This window comes from Tauraco erythrolophus, chromosome 1 (genome assembly GCF_009769465.1).
Source record: "Tauraco erythrolophus isolate bTauEry1 chromosome 1, bTauEry1.pri, whole genome shotgun sequence".
Classification (NCBI taxonomy): Eukaryota; Metazoa; Chordata; class Aves; order Musophagiformes; family Musophagidae; genus Tauraco; species Tauraco erythrolophus.
Window position 1 is genome coordinate 102,256,277 of NC_141465.1, and position 14,726 is coordinate 102,271,002.

Below are 14,726 nucleotides of genomic sequence, written 5' to 3' on the forward strand. Positions count from 1 at the left end.
CAGAAAGAACAGGCTGAAAACACTACAGGTACATGGATGGCCCTGTCCAGCCAGCTTCGTCTGATGCTGGTTCCCCTCACCAGGCCTGATCCTGACCCCCCGACATGGACTGATGTCCCAGCCTGGCCTTGACTCATCCCTGCCCCCACAGGTGCCCGATGCCCTGAGCTGGGGCTGTCCTTGGCTTGCCCTGCTCCCTGGGTGAAGGCAGTGGGACACCCTCAAACTCGCCAGGCCCTGCCCTGAAAAATATAAGACTGAACAGGACACAAAATACTAGAGCCTAGAAACTGAAACTCTATTTCTTCCTAATTAATGTAAATGTTAAGAAGTGTTGGCTGACTAGCCAAGTTTCTTGTGTTTTTACATAAGCAGTATTAAATCAATTGTAAAAAAAAAAAATAAAATCACTATTGCAATGCTATCCCCATTTTTATTATTGTATAAAACCCCATTTTTTCTGACAAACAATGGTGTGCTGTGGGTTACGCTTCATAGTTTCCTGTTGAGGGTAAATCTTGATTTTTTTCCAAGGTTTTGGCAGGCAGCCACAGGAACTCATTATTCTGAATAGTCTACGGGGAATTATAAAACAAAGGGAATAAAATGTTTTAATTTATTTTTAAAGTATGCTTTCTTGTATTTACATTGCTTCCAGATCTATTTTGTTTTGGAAATTTTTTTACTTACTGTAAGTCTCGATACATGAAAAACAAAACCCTCTTACAAAAATTTTTGGTTTTATGAAAATTGAGAAGTATTTTGAACGGAGGAGTTGGTCAAAAAGAGGTATTTTTTTGGTTAACCGAAGATGTGCAGAACTGTTAGTTTCTTTACTCAAATGACAGTGTATTTTCAAGCCAGGCTGGTCGCAATAGGCATTGAAATGATGACTAGCTTGAGTTAAACTTGATTCTATTATTCATTTACTTTCTCTCTGTCCCATAGGGACCTGCAGTCTCTGGGAATACAAGAAACCTTTTATTTGTCTCACTTAGCTAACACTGTTACATACACTCTAGAACCAGTAATCATTTGTTTTTTTTAATCTACCTAGTCTATGAGTGGTCTGTGGACTTTTGTTGCGCAGCTTATTAATTTTTAGAGTGAATTAAAATGTAGCTTCTCTACCTGTCGGCAAAATGAGTGAATACGCATCCTCTGACTTCTACACTGCGTAAAATGATTACACAGCCCAGAAACAGCCTATGATCAAGTACTAAACAGAAATAAACGCCACAGTTTATTATTTTAAAAACAGATGCTAGGCAGAAGCAGGAATTACCCAGAAAAGTAATGGAGATTCAGCAGGACTGAATCCTTTCTACAGGGCTTAGGTGGTACCCCAAAGAAAAACACAACTTATAAGGAAGTCAGGGTAGGTTCTCTCTGTTTGTCCGCCTTTCTCTCTGTGAAGTGTGCAGGTTAGACTTCGAAATCTCCCAGTACTGAAAACGCTACAAGCCCAGCATCGCTTTATGACGTCCTTCCCTATCGCCTCCCTCAGATCTTGCCGAATTCAGTTTTGAGGACTCTTTCTTTCCTGTCTTCCAGAAGCTGTTGCAACCACGCGCCACTTTATCCGCGCCTGCAGTCACGGCGGAACGCCCTTTCTGTCGTTCCTCCTCCGGAGCGTCACTCCGGCATGCCGAGTCTCAGAAGGGACCCATCCAGTCGGGCCCACCCAGGCTACGCCCCGCTCTGCGAGAGCGCCCGAGGACACCCGGCGGGGCAGAGCTGACGGGTCACGGCCGGGCAGGCACCAGCCGCCATCCCCTCCTGTCAGGGGAGCGCATAACACGCCTCGACCGCCGCGACACGACCCGACGGCCGCGAACGCCACACAGCGGGCGCGCGCAAGCCCCGCCCACTCACCGCCCCCTTTCCGGGGCGGTCTTCAATTCCCACCAATGCGAGCGCGACGGCGGCAACCACGTGACGCGACACCGCCCCGCCTCCGGAGGCGCTCGAGCCTGCGTGGGGGAGAGAAGGGGGTGGTGTTGGTGGGGGAAGCGTCGCGAGAGCGGAGGCGCGCGCCGGGGGCGGGGCCGGAGCCGGAGGGGGCGGGGCGACGAGGGACGCTGCGCGGCGCCGCGGCGGTGACGGGGGCGGCAGGGCTGGTCTCGGTCTATTGCTCCGTTGCTTTCGGCGGTGAAATGGCTGCGGGTGCCGGGTGCTGAGGAGTCGGTCAGGTACGACGCACCCGCTCTTCCCCCACAACCGCTCCCCACTGCGGGGCGAGGGGCCCGCCGCTTCCGTCCCCCGGGCGGGGCGGGGGGCAGCGCTGAGGGCGGGACGCAGCTTCCCGGCCTGTCAGGCGGGGATCGCTCCCACAGGTGGCCCGTTCCCGGCGGGCGGAGGAGGCGTAGAGCATCCTCCGCCGCCCTTCCCCGCGGGGAGGAGGCGCTGCCGGCGCCGCCCCGGCGGGCTCTGCGTGGCCTGGGGCAGCGCAGCTCCTCGCCGGCCCTGAGGGCCCTCCGCGGCGGCGCGCACACACCTGAGGGGAGGGCGCGGGTGGCGGCCGGGGGCCGCGCGGGACGTCCTTGCACCGCGGGGACACGAGCGGGGTAGCGCAGCGCTTTGGCCCCGAGAGCCGTGAGGCGGGGGGCCGGTGCTCGCAGCATCCCCCCCGCCTTCCTTCCTTCCCGGAGTGCCCCTCGGTAGGCGCGGCGGCCTGCGCCCAGGGCCTGCCGGTGGAGCGCCTCGGTGGGAAATCCGGTGACCCTCCCTCCCCACCCCCCCCTCGGCTGGGGTTGTCTGCAGTCTCGGCCGGAGGCCGACTCCTGCTCCTGTCGTTGTGGTTGATGCACGGAGGCCGAATACGTTCGCGTCGCCTCCTGCCGTGGTTGGCTTGCGGTTGGTGCACACGGGTTAAATAAGCTCACCCCCTCCTCAACGTTTCGCTTTTTAAAAGTATCTCCTGCCTCTCCCTTCTCGCGTCCTCCTCTCTGATGGGAAGAGGAACAACGAGTATTGCTCGTTTACTTTCCTGGCTCTTTTGAGGGGCTTGTTTTATTACGACTGAAGTACCTTTGTCTGGTTTCCCCCAATATCCAAAGGTAGGCGGGAGTTATGAACTGTTGATCTGGTATTACAGACTTCTTATTGAAGCCCTGAGATATTACTAGGGTGAGACAGGGAGGAAAAAAGGTTGTTCTGCTTTATCTGGGAAAGGTCAGTGGTGCTAAAACCAGTGGTAACACAATACGCTTGATTTATCCGTGTTACACTTGGGAATAGCTTTAAGGTGCTTCGTATTTGCAAGATTATTTCAGAATTGTGCAGTTAGCCTTTAGCGATAGATACTGCCAATACTTAATTAATTCTTGAGAAATTAAGTATTATTTAATTAAATATTATTAAATAGATAATGTTGGTCCCATTTGTCCAGGTGAGTTTTTTGATCTGCAAGCAAGATGATGTTTTGAGGCATAATAATTGAATTACACCATCTTGGTCGATGCCTTGTAATTTCTCATGCTTCAGGGGTTCTTTAAAATCTGTTGGCAGCTGAAGAAGTATAATGGTGGAAAGTTTTACTTTGTGTGGAAAAATAATAAAATCAATTAGATTACTCCTTTCTTTTAATCATTTGGTATAACATAATCTGGGGGGGAATGTAGCTCCTAAACAAGGTATTATCTGGTGAAGTTCTCTCTAAGGGGAAATTAGATTGTGTGAGAAAATGCTACTGCTTAGAAAATACCCTCCCTCCTTAATTGGTTTAGTTATATTATGTATGAAATACACACCAAAAAGAAACTAGAGAAAAATAAAGTTAATTGCACAAACCACAAAATCTAGACTAATGGATATTTCTGGTTGTCATGGGTTGGGCGCTCTGGCAACCAAACCCTACACAGTCGCTCACTCCCCCACCCCCAGGGATGAGGGAGAGAATCAAAGAAGAAAAAGAAAAGAGACCCGAGGGTTGAGATAAGAACAATTTACTACTACCGCTACCAATATATATATGTACGGATATGTAGAAGGATAAACATATACAAACGAGTGATGTACGGTGTAATTGCTCACCACCCCTTGACCGAGGCCCGTCTCATCCCGAAGCTGCAATCCCGAAACAGATAAAACCCGATACCACAATCCCGGATGAATGGGAGGCCCCGAGAGAGAGAAAGAAAAAGCACTCTGAGAGTCACAAAGTGAGAGTCCCGGAAGGGCAAAAGCCCTTCTTTCCGGCTGACCCTCACTTTTATACTGGGCATGACGCTGCATGATATGGCATGCTAATTAGCCAGTTTGGCCCTCAGTCTTAAGTTCAAGTACAAATCATAGGTAGAGTTGTGGACCCCTTGTCCCAGCTATGCTCCCCCCCTTATCCTGTTGTGCTCCTGCACACTGGCAAGAACACGGCAAGCTGAAAAGTCCTTTAGACCTCGGTGCCAACTGCAAACATCAGCTTGCTATCAACGTTCTTTTCAGAGCGAGCCTCTGAGTAAAACCAAAACACGGAGCTCTTCTAGCTGCTAAAAAGAAAGAGCGAACTCTGTCCCAGCTAAAACCAGGACACTGGTACAACTAGAATCCAGACCCAGGACTAGGGGGAATGTGGGGGCAATGATTTTTAGTAAAGATCTAGGCAGAGAAAATCAAGAATTCTTTTGAAATTGGTGAAGCTTGGTATTCATGTCATGCCTCTATGTAACAAAAATACTATGTGAAACAGAACCAGAGAAGAAAAAGAAAACTCAGCCTTTCATAATTGTCATTAATGCTGACCAACAGAGATGTATTCCCCTCACTGCCGCCCTCTTTTCTTAGTGTGGCTGTGGTAAAGACAACTTGTTATTTTATAAAATAGATTTTTTCAAGACCGCCAACCCAATTAGTGAAAGTGGTAAATCATTAGAAATGAGAAATAGGAAAGGATCCATTAGACTATTCTGCCTGCTTATCAGTGTAGGCTTGTTTCGTTTGATCTTCAATAGCAATTGTTTTGCTAAAGTTACAAAAGAGTGCATATTGTTTTTAAAGTATTATTTAATTTGGTATTTGGAATGGATCTTTCACAGTTCAGTATTCCATTAAACCTGGCTTTTGCAAAGCATCAGCAAAGTTCTTTTTGACTGCTTCAGATCCTTGTGTTGAAGATAAAAAATATACTTTTGCTTTAAAAGAAAGACATCTTTTTTTAACAGTACTATAGCAAAAAATTTTTTTGAAACATACTCATAGATACACTGTTGTCTTCAGCTAGAGTCTTTTATTGGAAATATAGTTTATTAAGAACATATTACATATAGTTCAAATTTATTGACTGTATGATTGGAATTCCTCATGTCCTTGTACGCCTGTAACATAGCTGCGCATGTATACGCATATGCTCATACAGCTATTTGAGATTTACTCAGCATATTTGCAGGCAAATATTATACAGGCAAAAGTTAAATTTTCTTCCTTTCTGTCAGCTAATGATCGTCAATATTGGCACACTGACTTGTAGTAAATTTAAGGGTAGGATAAATTTATTCAAAGAAATGAAATCCGTGGCAAAATTGCAGTTGGATTCCCTTAAGCTGATTTCACTGTTTAATTTTGCTCCTTACATACATTCAAACGAGTTTGGAAAAGCTAACTAAATGCTTATTACATGGTCTGATGACAAAGATGTTCCTCAACAAATCACTCTAAAAAGGGATTTAAGGTGATCGAACTTGCTAGAAAGGTAGAGGTGGTTAAACTTAGTGTGGGTATTTATCAGTTATTCACATGATCAGTTGGGTTTTTTTTTTGATGTCTACTGATAGTTATGCAGTAACAGGAAAGTCCTCTTCCTCTTAGATCTGATGTGTCTGCCATTTATTCCCCCTTTTTTTTTGAGTTTACAGTAGGAGGAAATGAAATTTAATAGTCAAATACAATATGCTGAAATAAAAATAATTTTAAATTATTTTATTAACACAAGAAACGAGCTATTTCTAGGCTGTTTTGTTTGTCAGTGCTTTCACTTCCTTTCCAGTTAGTTTTAAAGTTTTGGTACTTCTCAGCTGATTGGGCCATTGTTCTTTTGAAAATGGATAATCATTTTATATATTAAAAGAACACTTTCAGGTTTTGTTGCATTGTTGAATAAGTAGGACCATTTGGATTTTTCCGAAATGGATGATGGAGAGCTGAGATGTTGTGGGTGGTGGAGAGAACTTGTATAATTCAAGTACTGAAGGACAGGATGCAGGCAAGACAAAATGGTTATGGTCTTGTGTTGATAAACCAGTGCAATTTCTGTCCAGCGTCTTTCAGGGTCTTTGTGCTGTGTTTTATTTACAAGACTGTTGTTTTCATGAGGTAGGTGACACTGCGGATGGCTCTGTGTTGATGCTCCAGTCTCCAGAGTTTCCTAGCTGATGTTGCAGGAAGATACTTAAACTGCTCCGTGGAGGCAGTGTAACTGTAGAGTACTGTACCTGAGTATCCTGCGGGACCCACCGTGGTTGTGAAGTCATCTCCATGATTCTGCTGTTCCAGGCTCTCACTGCAAGGAGCCATCAGTCCAAAAATGTAGAGCTGAAGTAGTTGACTTGCCCCTGTGTGAGAAACCAGCTTTTCCCGTAGATGGCTCTTCTTAGGACAAGGATGTGTCTAAGGGTATTTCCCTGATATGATCAGATTAACAGAGTGGATCATCCGTTTAAGATAAAGCAGTAGGGAAAAGTGAGATGGGTTTCTTTTTCTTGCTTGATATTGTTTCGTGGTGCTTTTTTTTTTAAACACTTGAGTCTCAACAGAAGCATTGTGTTGTTTTTTAATCTTCCATCCACAGAAGTTTGCTATGATTTCAGTTTTTTATTTGTATTTCTTATATTTATATGTGATTATATATAATCTGTTTAACATGCATTTAGCTGCTTCATGTCATTGTCTTAATTTTCCAAACTTCAGACATCCTGATAAGAGAGATGCTGTGCTCTAGAGATTAAAATGTTGCAGTTTATTTACATAAGTGTAACTTTTTTCCTAAGACTCTAGCAAGTTCATCTTTATGAAGGAAAGCAGAAATCAAGGTGGACTGTGAATAGATGTACCTAGTAATCTCTTGCTATCGTATTCTTGAGGAGGTTTTACTTTTATAGGTGCTGGGAGGGGAGGTGAAGAATATGATTACTTGATGCCACTACTCGTCGTCTTATTGAAATTACATATACCCAAGAACAAACCCATATAAAGGTTAAATACGTGCTTGAGATGAGAAAACCAAGCTGGTCAGTTGCGGAAAGGAGACTCGTACTCTGATGTCTTGATGTTTATTTTTTATTTTGCACTCATTTTTACATGGATTTGCTCCTTACCTGGTTTATTTTGGATAGTCTAGGAGTTCTTTTTCCTGGCTAAATTGTGTGATCATGGGAAAAAGATGAAGTGTTAAAACTGCTGTAGAACTTAAAAGCCCAGCACGTACTTTCTGTCTTTATTAATACCTGATATTTATCGATTGTTTTAGGGGATATACAGATGAATGAAACAAACTAGATTATTCTCTTTCTTTTCATTGCAGCTGATTAAACAGGGAAACTGGAAAAACTTTTTTTTCTTTCATTGCCATATTTTTTTTTGTTCTTGTTGTTAGAATTAGACTTAAGATCAATAAGGGTAGCTGACTCGAGGAGAAGCTCTTCTGTCCTACTTTGGTGAAGTAAGAGTGCTGGTAAATGCATCTCGGGTCCTCTGTGTTTTGCCAGCAGAGACAGAACTGCCCAGAGCAGTGCCAGGGAACAAGGTTGTTGATACATGTTAGCCTAAGCAGGAGTCACCTGTGTGTTTGTAGTACTTACAGGTGGCAGAAGTAAATAGGCCAGTTGGTTGAGTGGGTTAGTAGTACATTTTCCTCTCAAGATTGTTAAAGGGTAGTTCCAGTGCATTGTATGGTACTGGAATCTGCTGATAATCTTGACCAGAGTATCAGTGATAGTTAAACAGTATTTAATGTAATGTTCCACTCCCCCTCCTCCAATGCAGCCTTTAAATCTAGTTAAAGAAAAATGTTGCAACTAACTGTAAGGTGTGTTTTACATTTTGTTTTAAAAATCGTTAAGGCAGTACTTTTTCAAAAGCAGCAATCAGTATAGATCAAGTGCTGTTTAATCGTTCTCAGTTTTAGCATGCTTTTTAATTGGTTTTATTAATTCTTGTTTTGTCTGCTTGCTTTTTCAAAATGTATACAAACTAAATGGAGAAACCTAAAATAATCAAGTATAAATGTTTTTCTCAGGTATTTCTGAGCTGACTCATCGAATACTACCATTGGTAGAATCATGGATATGTACGCCAGGGCTCAGGGCAATCGAATGAAACCAAGAATATCTATGAAAAAGGTAATTGTCTGTATTTAAAAAGATTATTTCAAAGCTTTTTATTCTTTACTGCAACAGTCTAATAATGAACCGAGTGAACTGATAGGATTGGTCGGAGTTTTTTGGTTGTTTGGTTGTTTTTTTTTTCTTTCTTCATATGTTTTAATTTTGATTGTCTGACATTGCAAGGAGGCAAAGAAACTGCCTTTCCTTTGTACTTTGGCCTTTTGCCTTTTTTCTTTACCTTTTGTTTTAAGGTGATGCGATGAAATCATGATGTATTTATTTGCTGAAAATTGCCTTGTTTATTGGAGTATAACTTATATTTTGAGCACAGATCTTTCAAGTTTACATGTAATACGTTAAAATATAAATAAGTAGTGTTTGTTGAAAATTGTTCTGTGAAGTCTGTGTTAGGACTTACTGTAATATCTTTATCCTTAGATCTTGATTTCTTGAATGGCTTATCCTTGTATTTACATGAACTTCTAGGTAGTGCTTTGGTGAAAAATAAAATATGTCTAGCACTTATGAAATATATTAGTGTTTTTTTTTTTTTTAAAGTAGTTATTTATTCTTTTAAATTTTGTCACTTTAGCTTGGAGAATGTGAATACTTTTCCTCAAATTTTCTTGCACCTTCTATAAGCACTTACTGAAATGAAAGTTTCAGTTTTTCCTGAAGGAACAAATTTATTTATCCAATCATAATCATTGAACACAGATCAGCATTTTTCTAGGTCTTTCCTGGTTACTAATAAATTCTTTACTTACAAGTATGTGAAATGCATAAGAGGAGAAACTGGGCAAGTATCTTGTCACATGAAAATTGCATTATTTTATTCCATAAGCAGGTTTTGTTGTTTCAAGGAAACTGCCTGAAGGCAAAGGTAAGCATTATGGGACTGCCAGGCTGGTAATCAGGTTGTTCCAGGTCCTGATACGGAATGTTAACTGCCCTGTGTTAAGTAGTTTGTAATTATGGGTAATATTCTTTCACATTAAGATACACATTATTAAAACTTTTGTTTTATTGGTTTATGAGACATCTCCAGATGAAATAGTTATTTAATTATTAATAGTTATTTAATATTTACTTATTTAAATACAGTGAAGTCACTTTGCATTCTTAACCTCAACATAAAGTTGATTTTCAAGGACTTTTTTAGGCTGCCCTTTTTTTATTTTTTCCTCTTCAGTTTAAAAACCAAAATAAACAAAACATCAATTCCACCTAGAGTTTTAGACCTTTTCATTGCAGAAACATCTTTCTAATAATGACAGTGAGCAGTGATTCCTCAGTGATTCTAATGGTTACCTAAAATATTAGCTCTGTGAATTGCTCCGTTAATTGCCATCAAGCATTCTGGACTGTGTGGTTCTAGGAACATAAATTTGACCCTTGTCAGAATTCTACATTTTCATACAGCCAGACTCTTGATGTTTTGATCTGTAGCTTACTCCTCTTGATTTTTCCCTGAGGAGTGCCCACTTACAGTGTGGAACTGTCATTTTTTTCTCACAAAGCTGAGGAGTAGGGTGGTAAGAATCACACTATGTTTCATCTTCTGTTGATTCCCAGTTTGTGGTCTGATTTATGTCCTCTTTGTAATACTTTGTAATACTTAACAGGAATTGTTGCAGTAGTAGCTCTTAAAAGTCACTGCACGGTTGTGGTGTACATGTTTAAAACCTAAATTTCATTTTTTACAAAATTACTTCAAAATATACAGTGCATTTAAATCTTACAGGACACAAAATCAGAAGAGTTGTTTTATTACTTAAGAGGAGAGTAAACATGAACCTCCAGCATTGGACTTGATTTCTCTGCAGATCGTGTTGTCTGACAGGTTTGTGGATTGTTTGAAATGTTAGATATTAGTTGTTTAAAATAATTTGTGAGACCAATTAGTACAGAATTTCCTCCAGTGTATGGTGAAGGATCCGTAGATAATGACTTCTTCGTTTGCTGACCACAAAGGGTACAAAGCAAAACTTTGAATTGCTCAGTTGAGCTGGAGGCATGACAAGGATTGTCATTGTTTGGGTCTGGCTTGCTCTGCGCACGTTTGAGGATATTTGTGGTTTTCCCCTAGTACGACTTAGCTTGAAGTCTGTGCTTGCTGTTGAAATAGAATTTCTTGCGAGCCATAGGACTTTTGGATTTCTGTGAGGAAGGACTACGCAGGCCTAGCAAGTAGAGCTTTATATATTGCTTGGGTTTTTTTGCCTGTATGTTGATGTATATTGGAAGTAGTTGTACTATTTATAAAAACAAATGACTTGCTTTTGTTGAAGATGACCTCTTGTCCTTGCTGGAACTGAGCTAATAGTCTTGGGAACTTGCTGATTTTCAGTTTTTAATGTAGGTGTGTGTCTCCTAGACTGGGGTTGTGAGAGAGCTTGCTTTCATTGTCTGTTGGATAGGAGGATTTTTTGAAACTGAGTCCAGTCCTCTGCTGTCACAAGCACAATTTTGATAAGAATATGGAAAAGTTATTAAATATAGTCTCACAATTAACAAGGGGAGATCAAAAAGAAAAACAACCAACACATCACCCTACTGCTGTTTTTAAGTCTTTTTGAACCACAAAGAGCTAAGAATCTTATGAATTCCAGGCTGAAGCTATGCATAGTGAATTTATGCCTATTTGTTCATGGATGTCATTGTTCTTCAGCTTAAAGAGGTTTTTTCTTCTTTTGCTGATGTTCACCCTCGTGATGTTTTTACAGTTGGTGATCTGTCCTCTGTTAGCCTTGGTTTTTGGAAACTGTGTAAACTAAGGTTTTAGTCTGCTTTTGTATGAAAGCCTCTGCATTCCAGCGATTATCCTTCATAGTCCTACTTTCTGTGCTTGTTGTGAGTTAATCTTCTTTTTCCATGTGGATGATACTGCATGTGCAATTACACAGGATGTCCTTCTCAGTGACTCTGATGATGTTAGGTAGGATGATGTTATCACTAAAGGATGCGTTCTAGGCTCATGTTTGCTATTTTCAGTGCAGTTTCATGTTGACCATTCGTTGTTACACTACGATCAAGAAGTCAACTCAGGGCTTTTATTTCCCAGCTTGTGAATTCGCAATTCTATTTTAAAGCTTGCTTTTAGTTTTTTAAGGATGTAACTTTGTACTTCCTATGGTTGTATTTTTAAATACTCTCATGTTGAGCAAGTTCTTCTTGTATGATTTGTTATTCTTCCTCTTAACTGATGCCCCCTGCTTATTTTGAATTATCATCAAATTTCATCTACGTATTTACTTTTTCCTCTCCATTAAGTTTATTAATGATGGTGATACTTGACTTCAGTCTCATAAATTTTGAGTAAGTTGGTTACTGACCTGTATCTGCTATCCTCAAAAAATCACTGTTGCTATCTCCATTTGGGCAAATTCTTCTTTTCCAGAAACCGCTCTTTTAGTACACTCTGTGTTTTTCTGGTTTTGTTAACTTTTCGTATATTTGAGTGTAAACAATCTATGGAAGTCCAGATAGATGAGATCTTTTCTCTATGTAGGTATTGTACCTGTTAATGTCCATATCTTTCTTCTTTCAATATTCTGAACTTCTTAATATTCATTAGGATGATCTTAAAACCACACATCACTCCCTTACTTTTACTTTTTAAATACGGATATTTTGTCCTTTCAGTTGTGTAGTGCCACCATCAGTGTGCTCCCAGACCTACATATAGCCTTGTATGCTGTTTTTTCCAGACCTGAGGGAGATTTTTCCAATTGTTGCATCTTTCTTCTTCTCCCACTTCAGCTTAGTGTTCTCCAAAACCTTGAATTTTCCTTCACCTCAGTAGTCTCTAATACCATACTCCTATTATAGTTATCCATCCTGCCTTTCTGGTTGTTAAACTAGGGAAAAGTACTTGCTTATAAATAAGTCTGTGTAATAGTTTGTAGCCTTAGAAAGCCGAACTACTAGGGAATAATGACAAGCCCTTCTGAAACTGGATCACTGTTGGTCTGCAGAAAATTAGCAGATCACATTGTTTGACTTATTTTAATTACTGTTTTGAGTTCTGTGACTGATTAAATTATTGGTGAAGCCAAAAATGAGACATTTCAACATGCTTGCTTGACTTCACAAATGACTTTTGTATGAGATGAGTGGAGGAATTACTGGGGAGAGTCTTTGAGCAATATTGGTAGTGCAGCCACCTGTAAATTTGGAAGATACAGAGAATCGAAGAGAAACACTGTCAGCATACTTTGGAAAGTACGAAGATACACTACTAAAGTATGGAGGTAAATTGGAACTAAACGGGGACAAAGGAATAGATGAAATTGGAAATAAGATGAACAATTCATTAATTTATTTCATATGACCCAATAACTCCCTTAAATGCATTTTAAAGTAGTTCAGCTGTTACTGTTCCATAAAAATGACTGTTTTGACTGCTTTAATGTCACTTGACCTTGACTGTCTGGGTGGTAGTCTGGGCCTTGTTTACTAACATTCTGAGATGTGTTTTGGTAATTTCAAGGATCCCGAAGTGATGTTTCTATTTTGCTTTTGTCTTCTATTCGTTCTAGAAATGCTTTCCTGATTTTGTATCACCATGACCACAAGCATAGTGACACTGGCCATGCTAAATAACTGGACTTTCCATGTAGTAGTACTTGATACCATTTTTTCTACAGAGGGGAAAAAAAGAAAATCTTTCTTGAGGTTTAACTGTACTACATAAGATCTCTTTTTATTGTAAAGGGATTGTTTTTACTGTGGGAATATCAGAAACGCAAAACATTCTCTGACTAAATTTGGCTATCTAGCAATCCTACTATTGTTTAAAAACCTATCAAATTTGAAATAACTCGTCATAAGTTGGACATACTGATTTCTCAATTTTTAACAGGGCAATCATGTAGAAAATAAATAATCAGACAAACAATTTATAACCGTATCATGATCTTATTTTATTTCTTAACCTTACCACTTGCTAGAGAAGATGAAAATTTTAAAATTAAAAAAAAAAAAAGATTGCTAACTTCCTAAAACAAGTGAGAGAATGTTGTCTTTTTTACAAGCTGAGTGAACCAGTTTTTGCTGTTGTTCTGCCTTCTTGTTTTATTTGACTTCAGATACTAATTATGATAGTTCTTTTGTTCTGCTGCACTTTGTTACTCTGGGAGAAAGTCTTGGATTCTTAAGCCTTTTTTAGCCATCTGTGGGTGCTTGCATGTGACCATAAATGTAAATATAAGAAATGTTACAAGAACTGTTTACATGGGATTAAGTTACGGTTGCTTCATATTTTTCGAGGGACGGGAAAGGAGAATGTGTGTGGATTTTCTTGGAGATTTTTTTATTTCTTTGTTTTCTTCACCTCTGGCTTTTGAAGCCACTTCCATTACTTTTCTTGGCTTAACTAACTTTTCTTCCTTTTTAAGGAAAAGCTGATGGAAAAGTTCCATATACAGGCTTTGACGCAAGGAATAGATAGGTCTTGGATTTCTTCTTCTTGAATTCATGTTTCTTTTTCCAAGTCTACATGTTCTCACCTTTTTTTTTTTTTTTTAAGAAAACAACTTACCTGTTTCAGTTCCATGTCTGGAAGTACATTTAAACTTCAAACCTGGTGATTTATATACAAAGTGATTTGAAGTAATAGTTAGAGTAAGGAAACCTGTGGGGGCCAGGGCATGGATGGAAGGACCCTGTATGCAAAACTGAAAATGTTTTTGTTGTTTGTTTTCCCTTACTTTTTTTCATTGTTTTTTTCAGAGTTTTGGTGAAGGTGTACTGCACTCTATGAAGTCGCTGCTACACAGCAGAAAAGAGTTATGCAATGTATCGACAGAGGAATGTCGAAATCGGGAAGATCAAGATCATTTTATTGAGGTTTGGCATAACCTGACCATTTATATATATTTTCTGGCTATGATAGAAAATTATTTACCTTGAAGCAGTATGGGAAGTTGCAGGATAGTAAATATGAACAATGTGGCAAGTTACTGGCTGCAAAATCTGTACCCCCTGTTACCATTCTTGAATTTAGTCACTGTAGTCATGAAAAGAGCTTTGACATTTCAAGATGACATTTCTCTGCTTTGCAGGACTTGTGAAACTGAAAAATGAAAACATGTAGATAGATGATTTTGTAAGAATTGTGTAACTGGGTGTACTGGATTTGTGAGCACTCCTGTGATCCAGATTGTATGGATGATGTCCTAACAAAGTAGCAGAACTTTTTGATCCAGGTCTGAAGCTAAGTTAAAGTGATTCCTTGTTTGCCCTGTGCTCAGCACTAAAAGCTGAAGCCTCACCATTGCAGATCTGGACTTCTTTTACATGAATGCTGATGGGCCAAAAGCTGGACAAGGTCTGGAGAGAAGAGAACTAGACCTGGACAGAATGCAGGACTGTCTAGGTAAATCTCAAGCCGTGAGGAGGAGTTTACTA

The 14,726-nt window shown here is 40.2% G+C and overlaps 1 protein-coding gene across 4 annotated transcripts in view; it reads left to right on the forward strand.

Moving 5' to 3' along the window:
* The first annotated feature begins 2,121 nt into the window (after positions 1–2,121).
* Positions 2,122–14,726, forward strand: part of AKAP11 (A-kinase anchoring protein 11) — a 41,756-nt gene continuing 29,151 nt past the window's right edge. For all 4 annotated transcript variants that reach the window (XM_086620351.1, XM_086620359.1, XM_086620366.1 and 1 more), the window contains exons 1-3: positions 2,122–2,192; positions 8,228–8,330; positions 14,049–14,165. In XM_086620351.1, coding sequence (XP_086476477.1) covers positions 8,271–8,330; positions 14,049–14,165 — 177 coding nt within the window. In that variant the 5' untranslated portion in view covers positions 2,122–2,192; positions 8,228–8,270. The remainder of the gene's footprint in view (positions 2,193–8,227; positions 8,331–14,048; positions 14,166–14,726) is intronic.